We start from the raw sequence: 24,184 nt of genomic DNA, 5'->3' as shown, positions 1-24,184 counted from the left end.
CGACTGTATAGTAAAACCGCTGTTGGATCGCGGATTCTATGAGGGCAACCTCAGAGGATCTGCAGAGAGAAATGTAACGCTCGGTAAGAGGACAACAGGTATAAGGTGCGGTTGCGGGATTTTGGTTATTTCCCTTGGGTCTTGCTTATTTTTCTACGAATTGAAGAAGCACCCTTCAAGATAAGGGGAGACTGTTTCTTTAAAATTCTCGTAGCTTTATTGAATGAGAAAGATGACTTCGGACACCAAACCTGCATAGCTGGTGCCTATTTGGAGCCTGGTGAAAATAAATAAAAGGGTAAGTTTCTAAAGAAACTTTGGTGCTGCGTCGGTGGGAGAGTATAGCAGGTAATTTAGTGTTAACAACTGGGTTAAAAACGTAAATTAGCCACCGTAAAGAGTAAAAAAGCTGACGTTTCGAGCGTTAGCCCTTCGTCGTCCAATCGCTCTGATGAAGGGCTAACGCTCGAAACGTCAGCTTTTTTACTCTTTACGGTGGCTAATTTACGTTTTCAACCCAGTTGTTAACACTAAATTACCTGCTGGTGAAAATAAAGCCAGCGAAGGAGAAAGCAAGTCATATGGCAAACGTGGGTGCGAAAATCACCGGCCAGTTTTTCTGGCTGACCAGTCAGTAAATGTAAGGCGCCTAAACACTTCTGAAACCAGGTAGGATTCAAAGTCGAGAGCCATTCATACCTTGTCGAGGTCGTGGCTCGATGGGACGAGGGGTTGCGTCAGACCCTTTTCTTATGTGGGAAACTGATAATTCAAATCAAATAAATAAAATAACGTGCTATGCCCAAGTTGCAGATAAAAAATAATTGAAAGGGGGCGGGGGTAGTGTGGTGTGTTTTGCGTACAGTACGATAAAAATTGAAATCAGGTTAATCAAGATTGATTAAACGATTTTAGGAGAAACATGCCAACATTTCCGCCCTATGCAAAGCGAAGTTAGTCATTAAATCGCTCAAGATTTAATGACGAAGCAAGAAATCCAAAACGTGACGCCGCGCAGTTTCCTTGCTAAATATAAACCAATTTAAAAACAAGTCAGCAACTTGTACTGTGACGTTATAAAATCGACATTTGGTGCTGAACACTTGGAGGAGTATGTCAGATTATATTTCTAAAGTAAGAATTTGAGTTTCCTCGTGTGGGTAGAGTTTTTTGAGACCTCGCCTCTGCGCTATTTCCTTTGTGATAATTTCGATCTGTTCATACGAGGCGGAGTGTTACTTGGCCTTCTTGATATCGGTTGCCGTACTATAATTATCCGCTTGCTGAATAAGCGACCTTAGTGTTATAACTAGCTGATATCCCATTTGAACCAAAAAAAATGAGGAAGGTCTTTGTAAACACTACCTGAACTTCACTTACACTGCAGATAAATTGGCCGTATGTAAAAGGAAAAGATAACCCGAATTATTTTGGCTCGCCTTGCTAATGTTGTTGTTTTAGAATCACTTAGGTATGTCCTCTTATTTGGCAAAAAATCGGCGAGGCAAAGAAGATGAGACGTTCCTGATATTTATTATCGTCTGGCAGACTTTCTCAGTGGTGTAAATAGGATTAAAATTTGCTGAGGGCCCGAGGGTGTCTGTGCATACAATTTTAGGAATTTTTATATGTAGGGACTATTCGAAAGTGAACTGTTTATTTTGTGATCAAAGGAGCCTCTCAAGAAGGCAAAAAGCGCAATAAAAGATTATTTTGGAGAAATGACAAAAAAAAAAAAACGTAAATGAATTTGCACAACGCATGGCTGGTTTCACCCTATTATTCTCGATGCCACAAACATTTTCCGACAAATTATATTCTGTCTCAGTATAACGTTTGTAATTCACTCATCGCTTAATATATCTGAAAAACACTTGAACTAATATCTTTCAATGGGAATGACTCATTAAGTGAAACCACAAGCCAGATAAGAATGATTTTCTTCTACTTAATCTCCTGAACGACACATTGTTGCATTACAATTTTTTTCTCTCTGTCTCTGTCTTTTCTTTTTCTCTCTATGATCTCCTCCTACCAAGTGACGAGCCCCTCAAAGTAGGCGTTTCTGAGTTCTGAGTGTCTTTTGCCACCGGAAGTTAGATTTCAGTCAATCACTCAATGGAGAGCTCTTCTTCTCAACGAGACACTTTTGAATTCAAAATAACCCAGAACAAAGAGGCCGTTCCAAATAAGATCAGTATATTGTGATGATAGATTATTGACTTATCTACTGATAAGATTTTTCGTGAATGTTTTGGTCAAGCATCTAAAGAGAACGAGGCGAATCAAAACTATTCTAGGAAATTTCAAGAGATGGCCTGCAGAGAGCAGCGATTTGATCTTTTTTTTTTTAAAGTGAAAGTAGAATTCCGCTATGTCACCAATTGCCATGTATGGTGGCACCTTTGATAATACACTGTTGTAAGGTACGGAAAATAAAGAGACAGGACACTCTTGAGAAAAAAAATCATTTCTGAAATATATCAGTTCGCTTAATGGTGAGTTATCACTGATCATAGCAACTCTTCTCATAGTCAGTAGAAATAACTATGACATGGATTACGAAATTGGAAGGGAAATACGATGCACGGGAGGGTACTCTTTATCAGGTGACTCAGTGGGAGGATACGGAAATACAACAAAGGTCACTTTCGGAAGAGGAAGTAAAGGTCGTCTTTTACTGAGCAACGGTTCTGTAAAGAACCGCCATTTTGCGAAGTAAGGTGGCCCCATAGGTCACGTGACTAAACACCCCCTATTATTCAGTTTCATCCATTTCGAACTTCAGCCATGTTAGAAAGTAATGTCAACAGAGGTTCGGTTTGTAAAAATTCATTGGGTGAAGCAAACTTCTAATCTGTTATATTGAGGCTGAATGTCTCTATTTCAATGCATTTGGCTGGAGAAGGAATGAAGTCTGCTTCTGGTGGATAGTTTTGTGTTGGAATTGTAAAGAGCTTTGGCAGCGAGCATCATGGACGAACGAAAGAGGAGGGAAAATCTCGAGACTTACGTTCGAGATCCTCGGAATGAACTGTACATTGAAGGGCTTTTGGTGAGTTAATGGCTGCTTTATTCAACTGTCGCACTGTCAGGTGACTCAAGATATTACTTTGCTCTGTTTTGCCAGGATGGAATTCAGTCGCTGGTGTGCGATTGTGATTTTCCGGCCCTGAGACGCAATAAGAATGTCGAAAACTTCCTACAAAGATGTGAGTTGCTTTGGCATCCTAATATTTGCTAACGGTTTTTGAGAGGTACATACTAAGATTGATTTAATTGTTTTTCAGATGAGAAACCTAGTAAAGTAATCGAAGAATGTCGTATGAATGCAAGCGACTTCAAGGTCGTAAAAGTCATCGGCCGTGGTGCTTTCGGTGAAGTTCAGTTGGTAGGTTACTCATCCTGTACTTTCGAGCTTATGAGTGACAATTATCCCTCTTAAGGGCAAATGTTGCCATTAGATGTTGATTAATTTCTTAGCTTTTTAACTACGAAGTGCATTCACGAGTTCTGCCTCTTGATATATGCAATTTCCTTTGCTAATGCGACAGCAGATGAATTACTTGAAACTGCACGAGATACGCGAACATTTAACAGTACCGTGCTATCGAATACGGGCTTTATCATTCGAGCTGTTTCGTTTGTCGTTAAAATAGAAACCTAATGTTTTATTCTATACACTTTTCAGGTGAGGCACAAAGCATCGAAAAAAGTATATGCGATGAAACTTTTAAGCAAATTTGAAATGGTAAGCAAGCCAGACATGTAATCGCTTAAAATACTACAGGTATCCTGTTCAAACTTCTATTTCTGTATTTTAGCTAGCTAAAAATTGTAGACAGCAGATAGTTTTTTTTGGCAAGGAGGAAAACATAAAAAAAAATTATAGCTAAGAAAAACTACTGCACTATGAAGACACTGGAATACATCGCGTCAACACCACATCTACAAACTTTTAATCTAAGGTCAGTCGACAGTTCGAAGTTGTACAAATTGTAAATCATCACTATTGTTTCCAACATTCTTTATGGGTATGAGAGTTTAATTCTTGATGTGTGCCCTTTCCTTTGAGGTCATATGTTCCTTTTTTAAGTTGTGTCTTTTTCTCGAACTGTTACCAATTTGTGAATCTCGCTGTTGGACTTTTTTCATTCCGATGTACCCATTTCTGAATGTACACATAAGCCATAGCTTTGATTCTCTTCAAGGACTTTGGCAGCTGAACTGTTTTTTCCTGCTCGATTCTTGACGGATCTCTCGTACAGCAACCATAAATTAACTTCTTGATGTTTAACATAGACATTGACATGCACCAAGATACAAACAAATTAGCGACAAAATCACCCTTGGTTTAATTCCTTAAATACCTTGGATAAATTGGCAATGTTGATCTATACTCATTTACTGTTTACTTTGTGGCTGTGTTCTCACCATGTTAAGCCTTAGTTATGTATGTAGCCTTCTTTCCTTTCAAATGCTGCCTTATTAATTTCTAGCCTTTAACAATGTTTTTCACTCACTATAAGGGTATAAAATACAGTACATGCAAATCAAAAAAGGAAAAAATAAACTTAGTCAGCTCACTATTTCTGTTTAATAATGTTTTGTTAGTGCACCAAGCATGTGTTCTACATTGCAAATGCATCAGTCATACTTTTTAATTCTCAAGGACTATCTATCATAAATCTTAAATGGCAACTGCCATATTTTTGTAAACAATGATAAAACTCAAGAGCAATCTAAGTTACCCAAGATGTTCCTGTTATAGAGTTTTGCATCATGCCAACTTTTGAATTAATTTCCTTTTGCTGCGTTGGAGAAAAAACTATTTGTTTTGTTTGATGGGCCTAACTTTCCTTCTCTTTAAAAGTTCAGTTAAGTAGCTATGGTAGTTAATACATTATTTTCTGGAAATTATTGAAATACCATTTGCCAAACATTAAAAACTTTTTCTGTTTCCTCAGGCAGAGGAGCTAGTTTCTGGCTTAGGCTTTTGTTCACCTGTTTTTTTTTTCCTAACAGATCAAGAGATCTGATTCAGCTTTTTTTTGGGAAGAGCGTGAAATTATGGCTCATACCATCAGCCCATGGATTGTGAAGGTTAGTAGACACATATCCACTTGTGCTCAGATGCTCATAAAGATAAAATCTGGACAAGGTCTTACCATGTGAAAAGCATGAGGAAGGTCTATGAAAAGAATGTGAATTATGTGATCCTATACACATTGTTTTCACATGCTCTACATTCTTTTCTTGAAGCCTGCATTTGAAAAAGTCTGGACTCTTGCATGTGCATTAGTGCCTTGAGGGCGATTTGTCCCTCAAGTTAAACAGCTGCCAATCTCTAACTCAGAACCCTCCTTTGGGATGCCATAGAAATGACCTGTTTAATTTGTTTCAAATAAACTTTGCAAATGTTGTCTTCAACTGTAAAGATATGTCATAAATTGGAAGAATTGCACTGAGTTTTTTATTTTGTCAAAAATAAGTTGGAGTTCAATGGAACTAGTGCTGAGTGAAAATCTATTTCCTCTAAATTTCCTAACAAAAATAAATTAAGGATATTCCTGATAGAAATGCGTTACAATCTGTGACAACAATGTTCCAGACAACTGCTAAAGAGTGCCCAATGTAAAATCAGTAGTAAACCCACCAGTCCTCCCTCCCTCTCTCCCTTCCTTTGCTCCCCTTTGGTGCCCTCCCCCCCCCCCTCCATTAAAATACAAGTATTTTTAGGGTGGTTGTGAAAAGGATAGATGTTCCAAAGATTTTATTTTAATGACTCAACCAACTTGTGAACTTATTTTTTTCAATCTTTTTTCTTTTTAGTTACATTTTGCTTTTCAAGATGCCAAAAATTTGTATATGGTTATGGATTACATGGCTGGTGAGTGAAACATATACTGTTAATGTTATAAATTATGCTGGTAGTTCCTGAATGAGTGTATATCCTTGGTGTCAATGTGAGAATTTCTTGCTTCTATGAAAGAACATTTCATTATGTTTGATGAATAAGAGAGACTTCTCTCAGAGAAATTAGATTGGCCAAATGCTTAAGTCTAAATTTTAGCTAGAAAAATGCTAGATAAAGTGATGGGCACCATATTCTATAAACTAATTTACAGAAAGGTTTAATACAGTTTTTAGTGAGAATTAATAATTAAGATCTCAGGAGTTTAACCCTTTAACTCCCAAGATGTGATTGTTAATTCTCCCCTCTAGCCACACATTCTCTTCTAAAATGTTTGTGAGAATTTGGTTTTTAGATCAAAATAACAACTTATGCCTGATAAGTTTGAGCATTCCCATCACCTGTTTGCTAGATGATGTATGGATATTGTAGGGAGAAGTTACATGCTAATCACCTCTGGGATTTAAAGGGTTAGGAGTAAAAAGGTACTTAAGTGGGGGTGTCTGCCTTTCCAAGCTTGTTTTGGTAATGATGAATTTTGTGGCATTGGTTTTGAAATTCAGAAAGGAAAAAAAAATATACTGTCTAATGAAGAATTTTTAATCAGAAAATTTGTTATCTTTGTAGGAGGGGATTTGGTGAATCTTATGAGTAACTACGACATTCCTGAAAAGTGGGCCAAGTTCTACGGTGCTGAAGTGGTGTTAGCACTTGATGCTATTCACAGCATGGGGTTCATTCACAGGTATTGTCAGAAGGTTTGATCATTTAGTAGGATTGTTGCTCAGTGTCAGAAATTTCATGATTGTTACATAACATAATCTGACGAATTAGCTTAAATCTTGATGTAGTGATTGTTGTAGGAAATGGGAAAGAGGATGATCCTGTCCATAGCTTGTCATAGACATTTTGATTCTTTTTCTTTTTCTTTTTTTTTAACTTTATTGCTCAAATAACTAAAATCATCTGTCATGACTTTTAGTGTAATTGTCTAAAAATTGTCTTTTTATGTTTTTATTCTCATGCAGGGATGTAAAACCCGACAACATGCTTCTGGATAAACAAGGTCACCTCAAGCTTGCAGATTTTGGAACATGTATGAGAATGGACAAGGTACAAGTTACTAGTACTTCATTTTGACTTGCTTTGGGTAAAAGGAGAGTTTCAAAGTAGGCAGCTGCATTGATGATGTTAGCAACCAGCGTCAGAGATACAAACCTACAACTGAGCATGGGAGCTCTAAAATATGCTACTTTTTGTAATCTATAGGTTTTTTCCTCTCTTAATTACAGTACATCAAGAGTTGATCTTAAGGTTCTCTGTAAAAAGGAGTCATTAAATTTATTCATTCCATTAATCAACCCAGTTGAGTTTTATTCACTTTGTTTGAATCCAAAAGGGGGTGTTATTTCAAGAATTGATTCTTCTCTTTCTCTTGAACAACTGCTAAGCAGGTCAGCCAGCCAGTTTCTTTAAGACACTTTGTAAACTTTGAAAAATTGTCTTGTAGGATGGAATGGTAAGATCAGACACAGCTGTTGGTACACCAGATTACATCTCTCCAGAGGTAGGAAAAATGGCAAACAATAAAGCAGGTTGTACAGCTCTGTTGAACTAAGAAACTGAGGTCTATTTTTTCCACCAGGTTCTCAAATCCCAAGGTGGTGAAGGCTATTATGGCCGTGAATGTGACTGGTGGAGTGTTGGGGTATTCTTATACGAGTTACTAATTGGTAGGTTTTGTATAATTTTATAAATACTTTTCTGTTACAAGAATTTAAATGTTTTATACCTTCTTGCCAGCTCTGCCCATAGCCCTTTCAGCAAGATCTCAACTTTTGAAAATATTGCACAAACTTCATTGTCAGATAGATAGATGAGAAGCTTGCATTAGTTGTAGACGCTTCAAATAGGTTTTTAGTTTTTCTTTGGATCTTTGATCATTCTTTCCTTGTGTTGAATTTCAAATTTTTTCAGGTGACACTCCATTTTATGCTGACTCACTCGTAGGAACCTATGGTATGTCAATTTTTTCATTCAGTTGTTTTCAATACCAACCTTGCAAATGAGGGTTTGGTGTCAGATCTCTGCTGGTCTACTTGATCTTGCCATGCTTGTCAGAAGGAAATTTGAGTCCTTGAGACTACTGTAGATTGGTTTTTGGATGGTCTCTGACTCAAACTTCCATCCTGTGCTCATTGGAAAGAACACAGAAAACAAACTTGAGACCATCCGAGAATCAAACTTTGCACATCCAGGCCATTTCTGTGAAAATGAAATTCCCTGCCATTTTTACCTGGAAAAGCACTTTTGAAGTTTTGGACTTGTCAGTGTGGCACTTACTTGGGAAAAAGGCTTAGTTGGGGGTGGTATTTAGTTTAAATTTTCATTTGCAACAAGCTTAGTTTACAATGCCATCTTTTTTAAACCATCAATGATATCAACAGTCAAATAACTTATGGATGACAAAGTCAGTTCTTTCTTTTTTTGTGTGGTTGGTGTTTGATTGTAGCAAAAGTAAGGTACAGTTGCAACTCCAGGTAATTTCTTCCCTATATGGTATTTGCTTGAGCAATTTTTATTCAATTTTTTTCAGGAAAAATTATGGATCACAAAAACTCACTACAGTTTCCAGATGACATTGAGATTTCAAAAGAAGCCAAGCATTTAATTTGTAGTTTTCTTACTGACAGGTAATCTGTTGGCATAAGTTTCTGAAGAATATCCATTCTCTTAAGACCAAAGGAATTCCTCTTTAAAATCACCTTTTAGCTGTCAATTATTGAAGGGAAAATCACTTTGGAGCATGCAGTGGCAGTAACACTTAGAAAGCTTGTCTCTGGGTCTAAAAGTTTTGGGTTAGGCCCTCACTGAGGCCTTTTTGTCAGACTTGTACAGCATCCCCCCCTCTCCACTCAGGAGTATAGATGTATCCCAGTAAACTGCAAGGAGAACCCAATAGTACGGTTAGGAAGGGAGGGGGAAGTAATCCATGATGGAATAGTATTCCATCCACTCTATATTCTTAGTTTTTTTCATGCCATGAAAACCTTATGACCATACATGATTAGAACTTCATCCATATGTATTGAGTATTGATTTTGTTAAAGAAAATTACTGAATGTCATATTCCTTGCCATGCACCTCAAAAATAAAAATTCACTCTAATTAGATTTTCTTTAAAACTGCAATTCCTCTAGCCGAACAGCACTCCACCAGAATTTTACAAATTACATCAACTGGTTTTATTGCAGCTATTTTCTTTGAAGGAGTTGCATTGCTAGACAGTTTGATTTGAAACTGATTCTAACCGCATGTGTGAATTATTTGTAGAACACAAAGAATTGGTCAGAAAGGAATAGCAGAAATACAAAAACATAAATTTTTTGTCAATGACCAGTGGGAATGGGATACCATCAGAGAGGGTAATTATTGCAATCAATATTTAATTAATATCTGATTTATAATCAACACTTTAACAAATGTTATTGCCATAAAGAATCTAATTATCTCCCTCTTCATTGTTTAAGCTACTGGTCTCTAACTTCAAATTTTAATCAGCTTTCCTTTTTCCTCACCTTGTTAAAAAATCCCCTCAACTAGTAGTTTAATGTCATCCCTGTGTGTTGCACTTAATTAGGGTACACTGAGGCGTACTTGTTAACTGTTGAGCAGTTCTTTTGAACATATCACTTCTTTTATAATTGCAATTGAAACTATGTCCAGTCAGCTGTGAATTTTGTTCCATTTTGTGGTTGAGTTTTTTTGAGTAATAAAATATTTAATAAATAGATTCTATGTTACCATGCATCTGTTCAGTATTATGTCACAGATGGCATTTGTGATCCATCACCATACAGCCCAACTACAACATAGAATCTATTTCTTTTACATAGTGACATCATCTAGGTGTCTTTCCTCCAATAGATCATAAGCAAGAAGCAATCAAAATGCTTGTATAGTTCAGCCCATCAAATTATTGTTTATTTTTCACAGCTATTCCTCCTGTGGTCCCAGAGTTGGCCAGTGATGATGATTACTCGCACTTTGATGACATTCCCGATCCTGATAGTGGAGAAGAGTTCTTTCCAACTCCAAAGGTACTCTTTAGTTTTTGTCAAGTTAGGTGAAATAACAGTATCAGCTTAGCTGTAACACAGTATTGACACTGTTGCAGCCATTCTGTATCCGTTTAATTTAGTGCTGTCATTTGGGGCTAGTGTAAGATGTTTCAAGTACTTTTTAAATGTTAGGTGTCATTCAGCATGCCAAATGAGCTGGGTTCATGCATTGAAAATTAAAACTTGTTGATACAAGACGTTACTTGGCTTGTTCAGTGCAACTCCACGTAGATATAATTGGGTAATACTCTTGTAATTGAGGCATGATAATTAAAACAGTGCTTTCTTGACAAGAGTATCAACAGAAATCAAGACAGAACAGGGTTGTTTTTTCATCAAGTAGCCAGTTAACATTTTGCAGGAGAAGATCAAGTGAAAGAAGTAAATGGCCTTTTTAGTACACTAAATTTTGTCATGTGTGAAATTATTTGGCAGGCATTTGCTGGGAATCATCTTCCTTTCATAGGATTCAGTTATTCAGAGAGTGTTGAGTAAGTCTGTATAGTCTGTAAAAATCAATTTTCAATTTATGTGGGCAAATGACCCATATATTTTGATTGTGTGTCTGGCTGTTTCACTAGCCTCATGTTCCTGATGTACTTTAGCTAATGCACAGTTCAACAGTGACAGAAGGCTGTAGAAAGAAGTATTGACTCTCACTAATTTATTACATTTCATATTTATTTAGATGGGGTAACTTTCAAGGCAAAGCAGGTTCAGATGGAATGGTGAGGATGGTAAAAAGACACTCTCTCTTTCCTCTGTCTTCAATTTTTGGTTTCATTTACCATCCTAATATGACAAGATAAAGTAATTTTTTCTTTACTTTCTCAGGATGGAAGTAGTTCTGGTGGCGGGAATGACAGTCGCTCAAAGGTAATTCTCTTTCAAGGCATTTTTTCCTACTTGACATTGACTGAGGCATCACTGTGATACATGCCTGCAAATGCCTGCTGCATCTGCTATGAACTTCTTTTACATTTTAATCTTGCAGCTTGAAGCAGCTAACCGTAGAATCAGAGATTTGGAAGAGCAGGTTTCATTGGAAATGCAAGCTAAAGATGAGCTGGATCATAATTACAGGTCAGAGAACCTTGAGTTACTAACTTACTAACAACAACCACCTAGGACACCTCAGGATCAAGGAAATGTTTACACCTTATTTGTACATCCTTGGTGATCCAAGGGATTTGAAGATGATCATGATCTTTTACATGCAAGTCTGCAAGGTTAAGGACAGTAAGAGATCACATATGTCAACATTTGCATACCATGCTTTGTTAACAAAAGTGGTTGAATGTCAAATGGAGATTGTCAATAATCATCATTTTTTTCCTAGATTGAACAATGAATATTTTGATATTTCAGTAACATTGAAAAAAATGAAGCCAGTGCAATATGTAAGAAACTGAGTAGACAATTTTGTGATACCATTAGCAGTAAGAAGGACTTAGTTTTGTTTACTTTTGTTTTTTTTGCTTTCACAGAGTGGTGAGCACCAAGCTCGATAAAGTCATAAAAGAATTAGACAGTGAGGTGAGGATCTTGACAAACCTTTACTCTCATAAGTGACCAAGTCAGAATTTTTCCTTACAACATCAATACAATATCAAGCAAACAAGTGATGGGTGCAAAGAAAAAATACCAAGTATAGGATTATTAGCTGATCCAATAGTAAGTTCTCAAAACTAAAATCTTAAAAATTGTATGGCAAACAGTAAGGAGAATAACTAATGAGATTGTGGCACTGAAAGTGTTAGCAAAAGAGGACAACTTTACTCTTACTTTTTAGTTTATCGTTCTTCAAATTTTGATTTGTCTGATCCAAATGTCCTGTGTTTCAGTTGGAAGCAAAAAGAAGAGTAGAATCATCAAACAGAGAGCTTGAAAGAAGTGCTGCAATTTTTAAACATGACTTAAAGGAGGTAAGTTTCATTGTGTGTAATTCTTGCAAATTTCACAATATGGTGTCATTGTGTAAATGAGAGTCATCCAACTTTAACATTGGGCTCTGTTACAATCTTTAGGCACAGAGAAGGTCTGAGTTTGAAGCAGAAGCCAAGAGAAAGGTAATTTAACAGGGTTATTGAGCTTGTTACATTGATGTTTATTAAGCGTTCTGTCCTGATTTTCACCACTTCTTCTGAATTTTATCATTTAATACTTTTGAAGCTTGAAGGCAAAGTCCAGGAACTTCAAAGCCGTCTTGATGCAGAGCTTGATGCGCGGGATAGAATTTCCCAGTCATCACAGAGTGTCCAGTCTAAGATAACCCAACAAGAGAAACAAATCCATGAGCTGACAGAACAGCTCAGGGTGGAAACTGATACACACACCAAGAATAAAAAATTATATAGTGATTTACAAAAGGTATGTGTGATACTTAAAGTGCACTTGAGAGGAAATAAATTCAGTATGATAATACAACATGTAGATGTCCTCTTTTCACTTAACTAATTATATAGCTTAGTTACAGCTGTGTTTTCACTATGAAGGAGGTACTGACCAAAGGTTACCCAAACATTTTGCCAGTGCTGACATATATGGGTGTTTCATAATTCATATGAAGGCAGAAAAGAGGACAGATTAAAATACACTGAAGGGGAACTGATTGCCAACTTTTTTGGAATGATAGCAGTCATCTGAATACTCTGAGTCGAAATCAATTTGAATAATCCTTGTGTTGTGGTGAGGGTTGTAAAGAAGCTGAAAGTATGGAAATCTATGTTTTTCAATTTCAACTCCTTCCTCAAAATAATTTTGTGGTCTTGTTCTCTCTCTTGTGCAGTCTTACACAGTGATGGAGAGAACTTATGGAGATTTACAGGACAAGAATAGAATCATAAGTGAACAAAAGGTATTTTATTCTGGTTCTCACACTTAAATTTTGAAATTTAGGCATCCACTTGTTTCTTTAATTTTAGTAAACTTTGAAGTGTTTTGGCATTATTGCAGTTGGTTAAAAATGTTAATGATTATGGGCTTCAGTATAAGTGGGGTACGGGGGTCCACTGCCACCTGTAAGATCCATCACCCCCATCTGTTTAGCCTTAGAGTGGGCTTTTGTCCTGATGGCTCAGCCACCTACTGTACCATCGGCAGCCACGCATGGAAAAAATTATTGAAACCCTTGATGGAACCTGTTTTGTTTTGTCATCTTTAAACAGCTTAGCTTAGAGAGAGAACTCATAAAGGTACAAGGAAATCTTGAAGCAGAGATGAACATGAGAGGCCAAGCAAACAGTGCAAAAGCAGACATTGAAAGTAAGTGGCTGTTGCTATTAGTTTTTGTGGTTGTGTGTTGGTAGGCTTATGGTTCCTTCATGGTTGCATTGTCTTAATTCATATCTTTTGACACTATGATCGGATCATTCTGCAAAGAAGTCAGATTGTTGCACAATTATAAGAACTTTCATTTTCAGAAACTAGAAGCTCAAGAACCAAGTCAATAGATAGTATTTCTCCTTCCTTGCAGGCCAGAACAGAGTATTGAAAGAGGAGCTTGACCATTTACGGGCACGATCGGCATCAGATGCCAAATTACAACAAAAGCTTCAACAGGATCTAATTAATCTTGAGAAAGTAAGTGAAGTTTTTCAGTTTACACCTCAATTATTTTGCCACTTGTATAAATTCAACACTGTTAAATTTATGTTAATCTCTTGTTTTTCTAGGCTAAGGCTAACACTGAGTATGAACTGAAGTCCATCCAGAATAAATTCGATAAGATCACTCTAGAATACAAGGTATGAGCTGTCTCATCTTCATGAGATTTTTGGTAAATACTCCTTCTGAATGGATGTCTATTTAACAAAGTATCAATAACAAACTGTACTACATTTAAGAATCAAAAATGCCATGGTGACATACGTGTGAATAAGAGTAACAACATGAGAGATAAAAGTAGGACCAAGCCTTTGGTAAAGCAGCAAGATTCAATCAGCTACCTACACTACAATCTTCAAGACAAATATGTTTAAAGCACTGAGCGCAATCTCTTCCCCCTTTCCCCCTCTTCCTTTATCCTCCCTTCCCCTCCTTCTTTTTCCCTTCTCTCCTTACATTGCTATATCCACAATTAAAGTAATTTTGTATCAGGTAGGGGTTGGGGGGGGGATATATGGAATTGCTGTTATTCACTGAAAATAGAGTGTCACAATCATTTTGTTGATGATTGTAAGCTGCTGCCCATAGAACATGGCTTGATAATCGTGACTGGCTCTAGCATTCCACAGCAGACATACCCCTACTATTCATACATTGTGTTTTGTGTGAGAAGGGCAGTGGCCAGCACCTAGCTGCTCAGTATTGTTTTCAGAGATTCATTCTCTCACCTACCAGTGTATCAGCCAGGTGAACTACTTTTTTTTCTTCTTGTTTTGCAGCAACAACTTGCTAGTTATCAAACAGAAAAGAACAGATTATCACTAACTTTGGAAGAAAGGACTGAGCAAGAGAGAGCTGAGCAAAGTAAAACGCTGGAAAGACTTGAGCAGGAGCTGGTGATCAGAGAAAAGGCTGAAGCAGCAGCTGCCGAAGCTGAGAGAGAAAGATCAGTTTTAGCTGTAGATCTTAAAGACATGCAACAAAGACTGGAGAGATTAAAACAGGAGTACAATGCTCTTCAGGATAAGGTGAGAAATGAAGGACGACGATGAACAAACATTTTCAGGCATAATCTTACTTAATCTTACTTATTTAAAAGGTTAGTTGTACCTTTCCTTAGGAAGCTTAACTGTGACTAATGTAAAATATTTGTTCACTTTTTTCGCCAGAATAAAAGTCTGAATGCTACTTTAGACACGGAGAACCAACGGCGAACACAACTGGAGAGTGACTTGAAAGTGAATGCTCAGGAAATAGCTGCGCAGAGGGCAACAGAGAAGCAACTTGCTAAGGTTGGTATCCTAACTGGCTTAAATTATATAAGTTTCGCAAAAATCTTTATTAACCAGTAGGAAATGTCTAGTAAAGATACTGCCATTTTGCAGATGAACTCCTTTTGAAAACCTGCTTCGCGCATGAATTATCGGTAATATATGTTTGATTCTTGTACAAGTTGACGACCATATTCCTTGTATTGGTTTTTTCAGCAAGTGGAAGATCTGTTGGAGGAACGGAAACAGTTAGAAGATGCTTGTACAAAACTCAAAAGGTAAAATATTCCACCAAATAACATCTTTCCTGGCCTGCATAGCTGTTGTACAAAAGGAAGGAGAGGCTTGTGTTAGTTTAAATTCCCCTCCATCCCCACCCTCATCTTGTATGCCTACCACTAAGGTGAAATCTTTCCTGACGAGTTCAATCGAGCTGAGTGCTTTTGATGTGGTAAATCTGGCTGAAATGGAGGCACAGTAGAGTCGCTCTTCTAGGAAACGTCTGTTAGAAGACGCCTTCAGTGAAGGGACGCTTTCTAAGGAGACACTTAATAGTTGTGAGGGTGACTGGAGGTTCCCTCTGTATTGGTTCTTCCTTTATTGCATACTAAAGTATGGTAATGTTTAATCAAACCAGCGACCTGAAGGACAGACAGGTCGTAATTATAAACAGGACGGTCCGATTGATCGATTGTTAGAGATGGGAGGCCGCCGTAATATGATAGTTACTCCGATGTACAAAAAGTGAAATAAGCAGCTCACTTCTGTTCTTTTTCTGTCACTTACTCAGTGCAAGTGCTGTGGATGATCTACAAATGAAAGAGCTTCAAGACCAACTAGAGGCAGAAACGTACTTCTCGGTGGGATATAAATTTTGGTATTCATACTTAGCGACTTAAAATAAACCATAGTTTCTCTTGGAAATGTGGCGCCTGTTTCTCAAAACCTGTGAAAACATTACCAGCATGAAAATAAAAATATTAAAAATTTGTATGACGTTCAGTGTACCCAAGGCAGATCGTTATTCAGGTTGTTATTTTTATCATCCAGTCTATTGATTGTATGAAGAATTTTCACTTTCAATTGAATTTTGCCCCTTTCAGACTCTGTACAAAACCCAAGTGAAAGAACTCCGAGAGGAAGTTGACGAAAAAACGAAGCAGATGTTGGATATGAGCAATGAGTTACGTCAGCTGAGTGACGACAGGTCAGGAAAGTGGAGCAAGACGGGGTTGGGAGACCATAAAGTGTATTAGTGATAGCAACTATTTGAACAGGCAAAACTTATATGGGTGCTTATCAGTATTCATAATTAGGTGGTCATATCACTGTGTTCTGAAAGAGAGCTATACTTAAAAAAGATCCCAAAGAGAAGAAGAAACTACTTTTTCTTTCCGTCAGTAATAAACTTTCCGTTTTTGTTTCCGTAAAAATGAAGGAGGACCTCTTCTCACTGAAAATAAAATTTTATGTCTGTAGAGAGTCTCTCTCTGCCCAGTTGGAGTTGACGTTAACCATGGTGGACTCTGAACAGCTGGCGAGGTCCATCGCTGAAGAACAGGTAGGGTGTTTGTGATTGAAGAATTTTCACTTGATTTTTGTCAGAAATCCGGCTGGGAAGGAGACTGTAGTTGTTACATGACTTACTGAGAGACCATAGGGAGTGTAAAGATAGATTTGCAGTTGTTATCAGCAGTGATGTGTTCTTTTGTACGCAGTACTCGGATCTAGAGAAAGAAAAAACGATGATTGAGCTAGAGGTCAAAGAATTGATCGCGAGACACAAGAGCGACATGTCAGAGAAAGGGGCTCAGATCACTCAGCTGGAAGAACTGAACCTGCAACTGACAGGCAACTTGGATCAGAAAATAACTGATAAAGACGAGCTCAATACCAAAATTAAGGCCTTGCAAGAAGGTGAGACGTTTGCAATCCGTTTTGATCTGCTCTATCCTAGGCTACCCCTATGTCGCCTTGTTTTATTATGGCGTTACTCGTGTTGTGCTGTCTTTCTGAACTAATATTTTACATTTCCTATCAAGCTGGAGATAGTTTTGTTTGTGTTAACTCGAAATGAAGTGTCGTGGTTTCGTTAACCCTTCACTCTCAAGATTTAAATATCAATATTCCCCTTTGCCTACAGTAACATTTCTGATATTTTTTGCTTTGATAATTTTTTGGCCAATCAGTGTCCTCTGGGCCACATTTTTCTTTCTTCACATCACTTTCCTCGTGGACAGTGTACTAATGCTTCGAAGAAAAATTAATTACTGCTTGCTCCTGTGAGTGAAAAAGTTAAGCTAAATTCTTCTCACCACATTCGTTTGCAGAGCTGGAAAAATCTAAGGATAACAGCAAAGATATCGAGGACGCCACCAAGGAGTTACGAAAGCAACTGCATATAGAGAAAACTTTGAAGACTCAGGCAGTGAACAAACTTGCGGAGATAATGAACAGGAAAGACCTGATGCAGAACGCGAGTAGGAAGAGAAAAGCTACTTCTGACGACCTGCGGAAGAAGGAGAAAGAATGTAGAAAACTACATCAAGAGCTGGGAGCAGTAAGTACACTAATCAAAGATGGAGCAAAGGCATCCGACTGTTCCGAGTGTAAGCGTCGTAAAACCGAAAACAAAGAAATCACAACAGCCAATAAGAAGAAAGGAAAATACCCTTAGGAACCAATGAGAACTCAACTGAAACCAACTAAACTGCTAAAGCGCGGGAAAACGAGGGCGACCAAGTTGCGATTGGTTTAAGGTTTAGTTCTGATTGGTCTAGAGGGTGGCGCGAATTTTCTGGATCAATCACAGATCGAAGTAAGGCAAAAATAAAGCAATAATGGCTTACTTTCGATACTTAATAGAAAATTTCTTTAACGGTTATCCTGGATTACATAGGTTTCGCTGTGCTTCATAATATGATTGGTCTCTGGTGGGAAATCTCGCTTGCCTCCAAAACCGATCAGTTGCTAAATTCGCTGTACGCCTTAAGGGTTCCATAAAGTTGAATCATTCTATCCGTTGACAAATCTTGGCCAGAACGCAAACAACACGCGCGAAAGACTAGACTTTAGGTAGGAGAGCTCCCACCGGCCTTTTCGCGTGGCCTTTGGCTCGCGGTTGCCAGTCGGAATCATTTGCACCAGCTTTTTAGACCAGAGCCACTCAGTTGTCCAATCTTTGTTCATGTTAACTTTAATATGTCTTCAGGAACGTGAGAAGTATGGCCAGATGGTGACAAAGTTCCAAGGACAGTTAGCGGAATATCAGATGAATCTTCAGATGGAGACAGAGCAGAGACAGAAAATGCAGGTGAGTGTAACCTGCTTTTGGATATTCCTGACCAGGTACAGTCTTAACAAGCCGAAACAAACCAGTGAGACGTTTTTTATTACCTTGACATTCCTCGGTAAATGGTCTCGACCAGTATATTGCCAGATATGATGAGTAGTTGTCCATTTAATCATGTGTGCTAGGATTTAGTGGGCTTTGCCCCTCACATTTAGCCATCAAGTTCATTTGGATCGAGTACCAACAAAGCTTTAGTTTTACCATTTCGTCTTTTCCAATTTAACCATATCGATAATTCTTCACAAAATCGCTTTTCCGAGCTCCTAATTTTGTAAACGGTAAGATTTTAACGAACGACCGGAAACAAACTTTGCCGACCGTTTACAAAGTGAGGCTCGTTTCCCTTCAAATGGTTAAATTGTCTGAGAAAAATCAAGGAGCATACTAAAGGGAAGTGTTCTGTGGCGGTCTTAAGGGTAATTATTATTTTTTCTGTTTTAAGATGGAGCTGGATTCAAAAGATCTTTCGATCGAAAGACTGAACTCCCAGATTAAACAAAAGGCGCTTAATACAAGCATAACTGATGATGATGCCCTCTCTGTTTCAGGTAACACAATATTCTGCATTAAACATGATGATTTTTTTCCCTTGCATTACTGTGATGTCCGTCAGTATTTAGTTCGTTTCTTTTTCACTCTTTTCTTTCCAGTCCATATGCCCAAAGAAGGATGGGTTTCCATTCCAAACAAACAGAATATAAAAAGATATGGTTGGAAAAGACAAGTGAGTACTCATCTTATTACTTCATCTTTAAAGTAGCATTAAATAGCGTGGAAAAACAAATTTCCATTTTACAGTTTTTTTGACAGGAGCCGAAAGATGAGTATAACGACAGTAACTGCGCACCTACTCCTCCCCTTATCAAACAACAGTCAACTGATAACAAGTTAGGTTTAATGTTAGGTTAGGGGAGGAGTAGGTGCGCAGTTGGTCAGATTCTTACATCGATCCGATATTTTTACATTCAACACAATTCTCAGTACTTTCGAACGAAGAATTGCATGAGAGTTAGATGGCTGATCGGGAACTGGCATCAGAGGAAGAAATAATTGATTCAGCCCCAAGGAGAGTTAATTAAAATGACCGCCAAAAGTTTCATTATCCGCATTTCATTTAAGTTTTCTTGTTGTGATTCATTTGGATGTCTTAGTGTCGATATCATTTTGCCTTTTTTTTTTGCTTGATTGTTTTGCAGTATTTAGTCGTTAGCAATCGCAAGATTTTTTTCTATAACTCGGATGCTGATCATAAAAGTAGTTCAACACCCTCCATCATTTTAGAAATCAGGTAAGCTACTTTCCAATAGTAATATCTGTCTGTGTTTAAGTACACTTCCAGTCGCTGTGCTGGAAAAATAAGGCTCAGTCTAAAATAAGCTCACTGTAGTGGAACAAAACTAAATATACCCGGATTTTTTTTAAACACAATCGAAAATTACTCTATCACAAGGAGCTAATGGTGATTCCAAACAAACATTGACCCTGCGTAACTGCTGAAGAAGAGTTGGTACTATACGTGGGCATTATGAGACATAGCCAATCACATTTCAGTGTTATGTACCATGTGATACAAAATCCTTTAACCTGATTGGCTATGACCCATAGTGCCCCTGTATACCACTAGTGTTGTATCTGATTGGTCCAGTGGGTGGCACTGAAGCAAAACCACCTAGTTCGAAATTGCTTTCAATACTCAATCGAAAACCGTTCTTATCCAAGTGTAACACTGTAAATTAAGGAAACTCTTATTTTATTTGCTAGAGGGGTTTCTCACAAATGCTTGCGTTTCATTTGACAGTAAATTATTTCACGTGAGATCAGTAACGCAAGGCGATGTCATACGTGCCGATGCCAAAGATATTCCTAGGATATTTCAGGTAAGTGTTGCGTGACCAATGTCACATTGCCTTGTTGTACTTTTTGTCTGAGTGACTAGATAAGTTGCTGTTATTTGTTTCAGCACTAGCCTCCGGCGCCTTTCTTGCTGTGTATGAAGTGTTATATTTTAATGTTCGGGTTTCTTTGTCGTTATTCCTTGACCATTTCAATGTCGAGTTACATGCTTGGAAAATAAGGCGTTTTAAAAACAAAGTAATTTTTAATTTGCAGATTTTATACGCTAATGAGGCCGAGAGCATTAACCCTGTGGAAAAAGACAAAGAGGACCCACAGTCTGAGGTATTCATAGTGGAATTTACACTAAGGGTGTGGTCGTGTTTGCAAGGGGAGGGTGCTCCTCAGGGTGTATGTAACCTTGATAATAAAACAACGTGGAACACCTTTGAATGAAAGGAAGACTCTCGTGTAAGCCCCCTTTCCCTCTCCCCCACCCCTCCCCCTGACTGCTGGAAAATCGTGCCTACTTCTCTGATTATCTCCTTTACCGTTAAAACCCTAGGCCTGTGACTGGTATCTAATTTCTCCTTACAGTATCACCCCTGAATCACACATTAAATTCATGAGAATGAAGGAAATGATACCTAACAAAAAAAGCTTTTGGTCGGTAAACAAATTCTCCTTGTCGGCACCTTAAGAAATGTATGATGAACAGTATAGAGAATATGTATACTGATATTAGGGTGTAAATGGTTAACTCTCGTCTCTACAATGTGTTCCAGTAACATCGTTTGAATGGCACTTTTAAACTAAAAAATTCTTGGAGAGTTCTTTGTTCTTTCCTACATCTCGTAGTCTTGAATTTAAACTCCTCGCTGTCTTTGGTCCAAACTCTTTTTAATATCAGTAATTACGTCAAGGTCATCGCAACGTTTTGTGCTGAAGATTGCTGCAAATGTTTATGATTTTCAGGATCGCATGAATGCCATCGACTACATGAGGCATCAGTTCATACCCATGCACTATCACATGCCTACAAACTGTGACTCTTGCAACAAGCCTCTATGGCACATGTTCAAACCTCCTCCAGCAGTAGAGTGCAGACGTAAGTAAATTAACCCTTTAGCCCCTGATTAGTGACTAGCATCTAAATTCTCCCTACAGTATTAACCATGAATCAAGCATTATTGTCATGAGAATAGAGAGAATGATCGCCAATTAAAAAAATCCCTTGATTGCTCAAGAACTAACCAAGAGTTCCATTTGTTCATTTCTGTTTGTTTTACAGTCCAGTGTAATTACTCTGTTGCGTCTGGATAAATCCCTTGGAACGCGTATTTCGTGGAAGTTTCCTCTTTACAATTCGAGAATGATGAAAAGCACTTATTTCTGTTGTCTAGTTCGCTAATTTTGGTGTGTGTATGTCTTCAGGTTGTCATATGAAGTGTCACAAGGACCATGTCGATAGAGAAGAAGCTTGTATCACCATGTGCAACCGTAAGTAGCCCTATATACTTCTAAAACTTTTTTTAAGTCTTTGTTTTCTTAGAGATTTTACTCTACTTTGATAGGTCAGCATGTTATGAGCGAGTCTTTTTGTTTTAGTTAATATGGATCTGGTCTCAGCCAAGGAACTCTTAGTGCTTGCACAGACTGCGGATGAACAAAAGCAGTGGGTGTTATACCTCAGCAAGAAAATCGTCAGAAAGGAACCGAAAATTAAAAGTCCTTCTGTAAGGTAAGTCAGGTGCTTTTGATTATGTGGTTACTCAGTTTTTAGTATTAATTTTTTTCTTTTTTGAGATTAATACCAGAGAAAGGAGAGATTGGGATAGAGCGCGTACCATGACGAGGCCAAACAACAGCTGCGAAGGAGACTCATTGCCTGACCGAATAGATATCCTTGTAAGGCAAGCCACGCATATATACCTACGCGAAACAGATAAGGTTTACACCAAGCCGTCGGTAGGTGACTTGTGAAGGAAAGAAGGACGAAGAGCGTGAGCAAAATGTTTCGGTTCATCGGTTCTCGTGCGTTCTTCGGGTAGTCAAGACTTGTGTAACACACATGGGTAATAATAGCTGATCCGCATCAATTTTGTTTCTGCTTTTTTCCAAGACTCGGAACCGAAGAGGCCAACATGAGAAGAAACATGGCAGAAAGGAGCGCCGCCTCACGGCCTGGTGGCACCCAACGGTCGGTATCTGTCTCTTCAGGAAACAGGAAGATTACGTGACTCAAACAAAAGCCGGCCAAACCTGATGTGGTGAGATCATGTTGTTTTTTTTCTCTGAGTTAATTGTGTTAGGTATTTTGCCGTGCGACTTTCATTCTTGAATTAGTTAGGCTAGCCTACGCGTAACCGTACCCTCCCCCCCCCCCTTGAGGCGGAGGGTACAGCTACACGTAGGCCAGGATTAGGCTGAAAGCAGTATTCATTGAAGCGCAAAGCTAGGTAAACAGAAACGGAGTAGTGAGGAGAAAAGCGAGCAATTTATGCTCAAACAAAACGAAAGAGTCCAACTTGTTGCTGATGTGACTTAGTGATGATCGGCCTAGAGGTCGTAATCGTCTTTCTTAGCTGTTTGTTCAAAGGAGCATGACAAAGATGTTGGTTCACGCACGTATGATCGAAAGAGTCGTTGGTGTGACGAATATCAGAACTGGTTGAGTCCCGCGTAGTGGGCCCAAAAGGGGTGTGGCCCATAGTCAGCCGTAAAAGTTTTTTGTTTATAACATGTGGATATTCTAAGTAATTTGATTGTTATCGCTTTTGAATGAGAATCTGTTTATTTTTTTTTCCCAAACATAGTCAGCCGAGACTGTCGCCATGAGTGAACTAAAAGTAAAGCCAGTGAAGAATAATCGGAATCAGTGTATACTTTAATGAAACATAGAAGTGATATCCAGCGGTCCTCGGCACTTGACATCTTTGGTCTAAACTTCTTTGGTCAAACATTATGAGCGGTCTCCCTGTGGTCCATAGTCGTTAGTCCTGAAAAGCATCAGCGTGCAAGAGCCACAGGAACCCCTGCGCTTTTAAAGGAATACTTTCATCTTTGAAGCTCGTGCTGTCACGCTTGGGTGGATGGAACTCTTCATATCCTCAGCTCAGAGGAGTTAAGCGACATGCGCAAAATGTCCTTCGCCTAGAATTACTACCCTCTTTTCAAAATGAAGAAAATAATTGTACCTTAAAAACAATCCATACCTGTTTTCCACATTGAAGAAAAATATCCCTCGTAACGTAAATTCTCTTTGCGATATTCCACACCATCTACGAGTAGACAGAAGTTCGTTTATAAGATGACACTCAGTACTAAATACTAGGTTCTCAGGACTAGCTAACAGAAATGTAGAGTTTCAGTTTGGAGAATTGACTTGTTGATCTTGGGAGTGTAAGGGTTGAAATCATTGTCAAGACTGATTAAAGCTCTAAATACTATCTCGCAACAAAAGGCATGTCTAATTATTATCCATGCGAGCGAAACTTAATATTTATTTGTCTCAGAAGCTCGACAAGTGTAAGGTCACTTGAAACTATGATTGGTTAAAAGTATGGTAAGTTTGGCGAACACTTCAAAAGTCCAAGGAAAACGACACTAGATTAGTAGAGCTTCAAATAAAGCTGTTGAACCACTTAATATTTTCTACGATAACAAATAATTTTACAAAATCAGGAAGCAAGGCGCGTGTTGTAGACTTAGATTTCGATCTGCGAGTGTCCAGCCCAAAGTTCAACGTTCATCAGAAGTTACTGATTGTTCCTTGTTTTAAACTGTCCGACTTCGTTAGTACTAGTAATTTATTGTTCGGATGGTATGATGTAATCAATTTAATTACTCTGATATGGAACAAATAAATATTTTCTTGTTCTTTGTATGTCATATCAGGGGCTATGAATAGATCACTTAATATTATCTAGTATTTTGGCGCTTGTAAGTTATAAGCTTTTGTTGTTCCTGATTTCTGGCGTTTTTGCCGACAGGATGTAGGAAACGTGAATAAATTTTAGGTTTTTATACAACTCTTGTTTTACTGACTAATTTGTTTCATGCGCTTGATACATTTGTCCGTCTGTTT

At 38.1% G+C, this 24,184-nt stretch overlaps 1 protein-coding gene across 3 annotated transcripts; it reads left to right on the top strand.

Annotated features, from left to right (window-relative positions):
• The first annotated feature begins 2,751 nt into the window (after positions 1-2,751).
• On the top strand, positions 2,752-24,128 carry LOC131786584 (rho-associated protein kinase 2-like). Of its 3 annotated transcripts, none has more exons than XM_059103639.2 (45): positions 2,752-3,055; positions 3,131-3,212; positions 3,291-3,391; positions 3,692-3,751; positions 5,026-5,103; positions 5,833-5,890; positions 6,542-6,659; positions 6,943-7,027; positions 7,425-7,481; positions 7,560-7,647; positions 7,892-7,933; positions 8,511-8,607; positions 9,248-9,339; positions 9,911-10,014; positions 10,471-10,526; positions 10,724-10,763; positions 10,870-10,911; positions 11,030-11,118; positions 11,523-11,571; positions 11,880-11,960; positions 12,063-12,104; positions 12,208-12,405; positions 12,824-12,892; positions 13,203-13,299; positions 13,511-13,617; positions 13,710-13,781; positions 14,421-14,669; positions 14,811-14,933; positions 15,129-15,190; positions 15,703-15,772; positions 16,016-16,119; positions 16,392-16,473; positions 16,631-16,829; positions 17,243-17,472; positions 18,124-18,225; positions 18,707-18,812; positions 18,915-18,988; positions 19,461-19,552; positions 20,063-20,141; positions 20,374-20,442; positions 21,073-21,205; positions 21,532-21,597; positions 21,706-21,838; positions 22,220-22,367; positions 22,914-24,128. In XM_059103639.2, the coding sequence occupies exons 1-44, from the start codon at positions 2,975-2,977 to the stop codon at positions 22,335-22,337; spliced, it is 4,176 nt and encodes a 1,391-aa protein (XP_058959622.1). In that variant the 5' UTR covers positions 2,752-2,974; the 3' UTR covers positions 22,338-22,367; positions 22,914-24,128. The 3 variants fall into 3 exon arrangements, with proteins under 3 accessions (XP_058959622.1, XP_066018739.1, XP_058959621.1); XM_066162642.1 differs by having other exon boundaries at positions 10,724-10,772; positions 22,918-24,128; XM_059103638.2 differs by having other exon boundaries at positions 2,753-3,055; positions 10,724-10,772.
• The last annotated feature ends 56 nt before the right edge of the window (positions 24,129-24,184 follow it).

This window comes from Pocillopora verrucosa, chromosome 2 (genome assembly GCF_036669915.1).
Source record: "Pocillopora verrucosa isolate sample1 chromosome 2, ASM3666991v2, whole genome shotgun sequence".
Taxonomy (NCBI): domain Eukaryota; kingdom Metazoa; phylum Cnidaria; class Anthozoa; order Scleractinia; family Pocilloporidae; genus Pocillopora; species Pocillopora verrucosa.
This window is presented reverse-complemented; position numbering and strand designations above follow the sequence as displayed.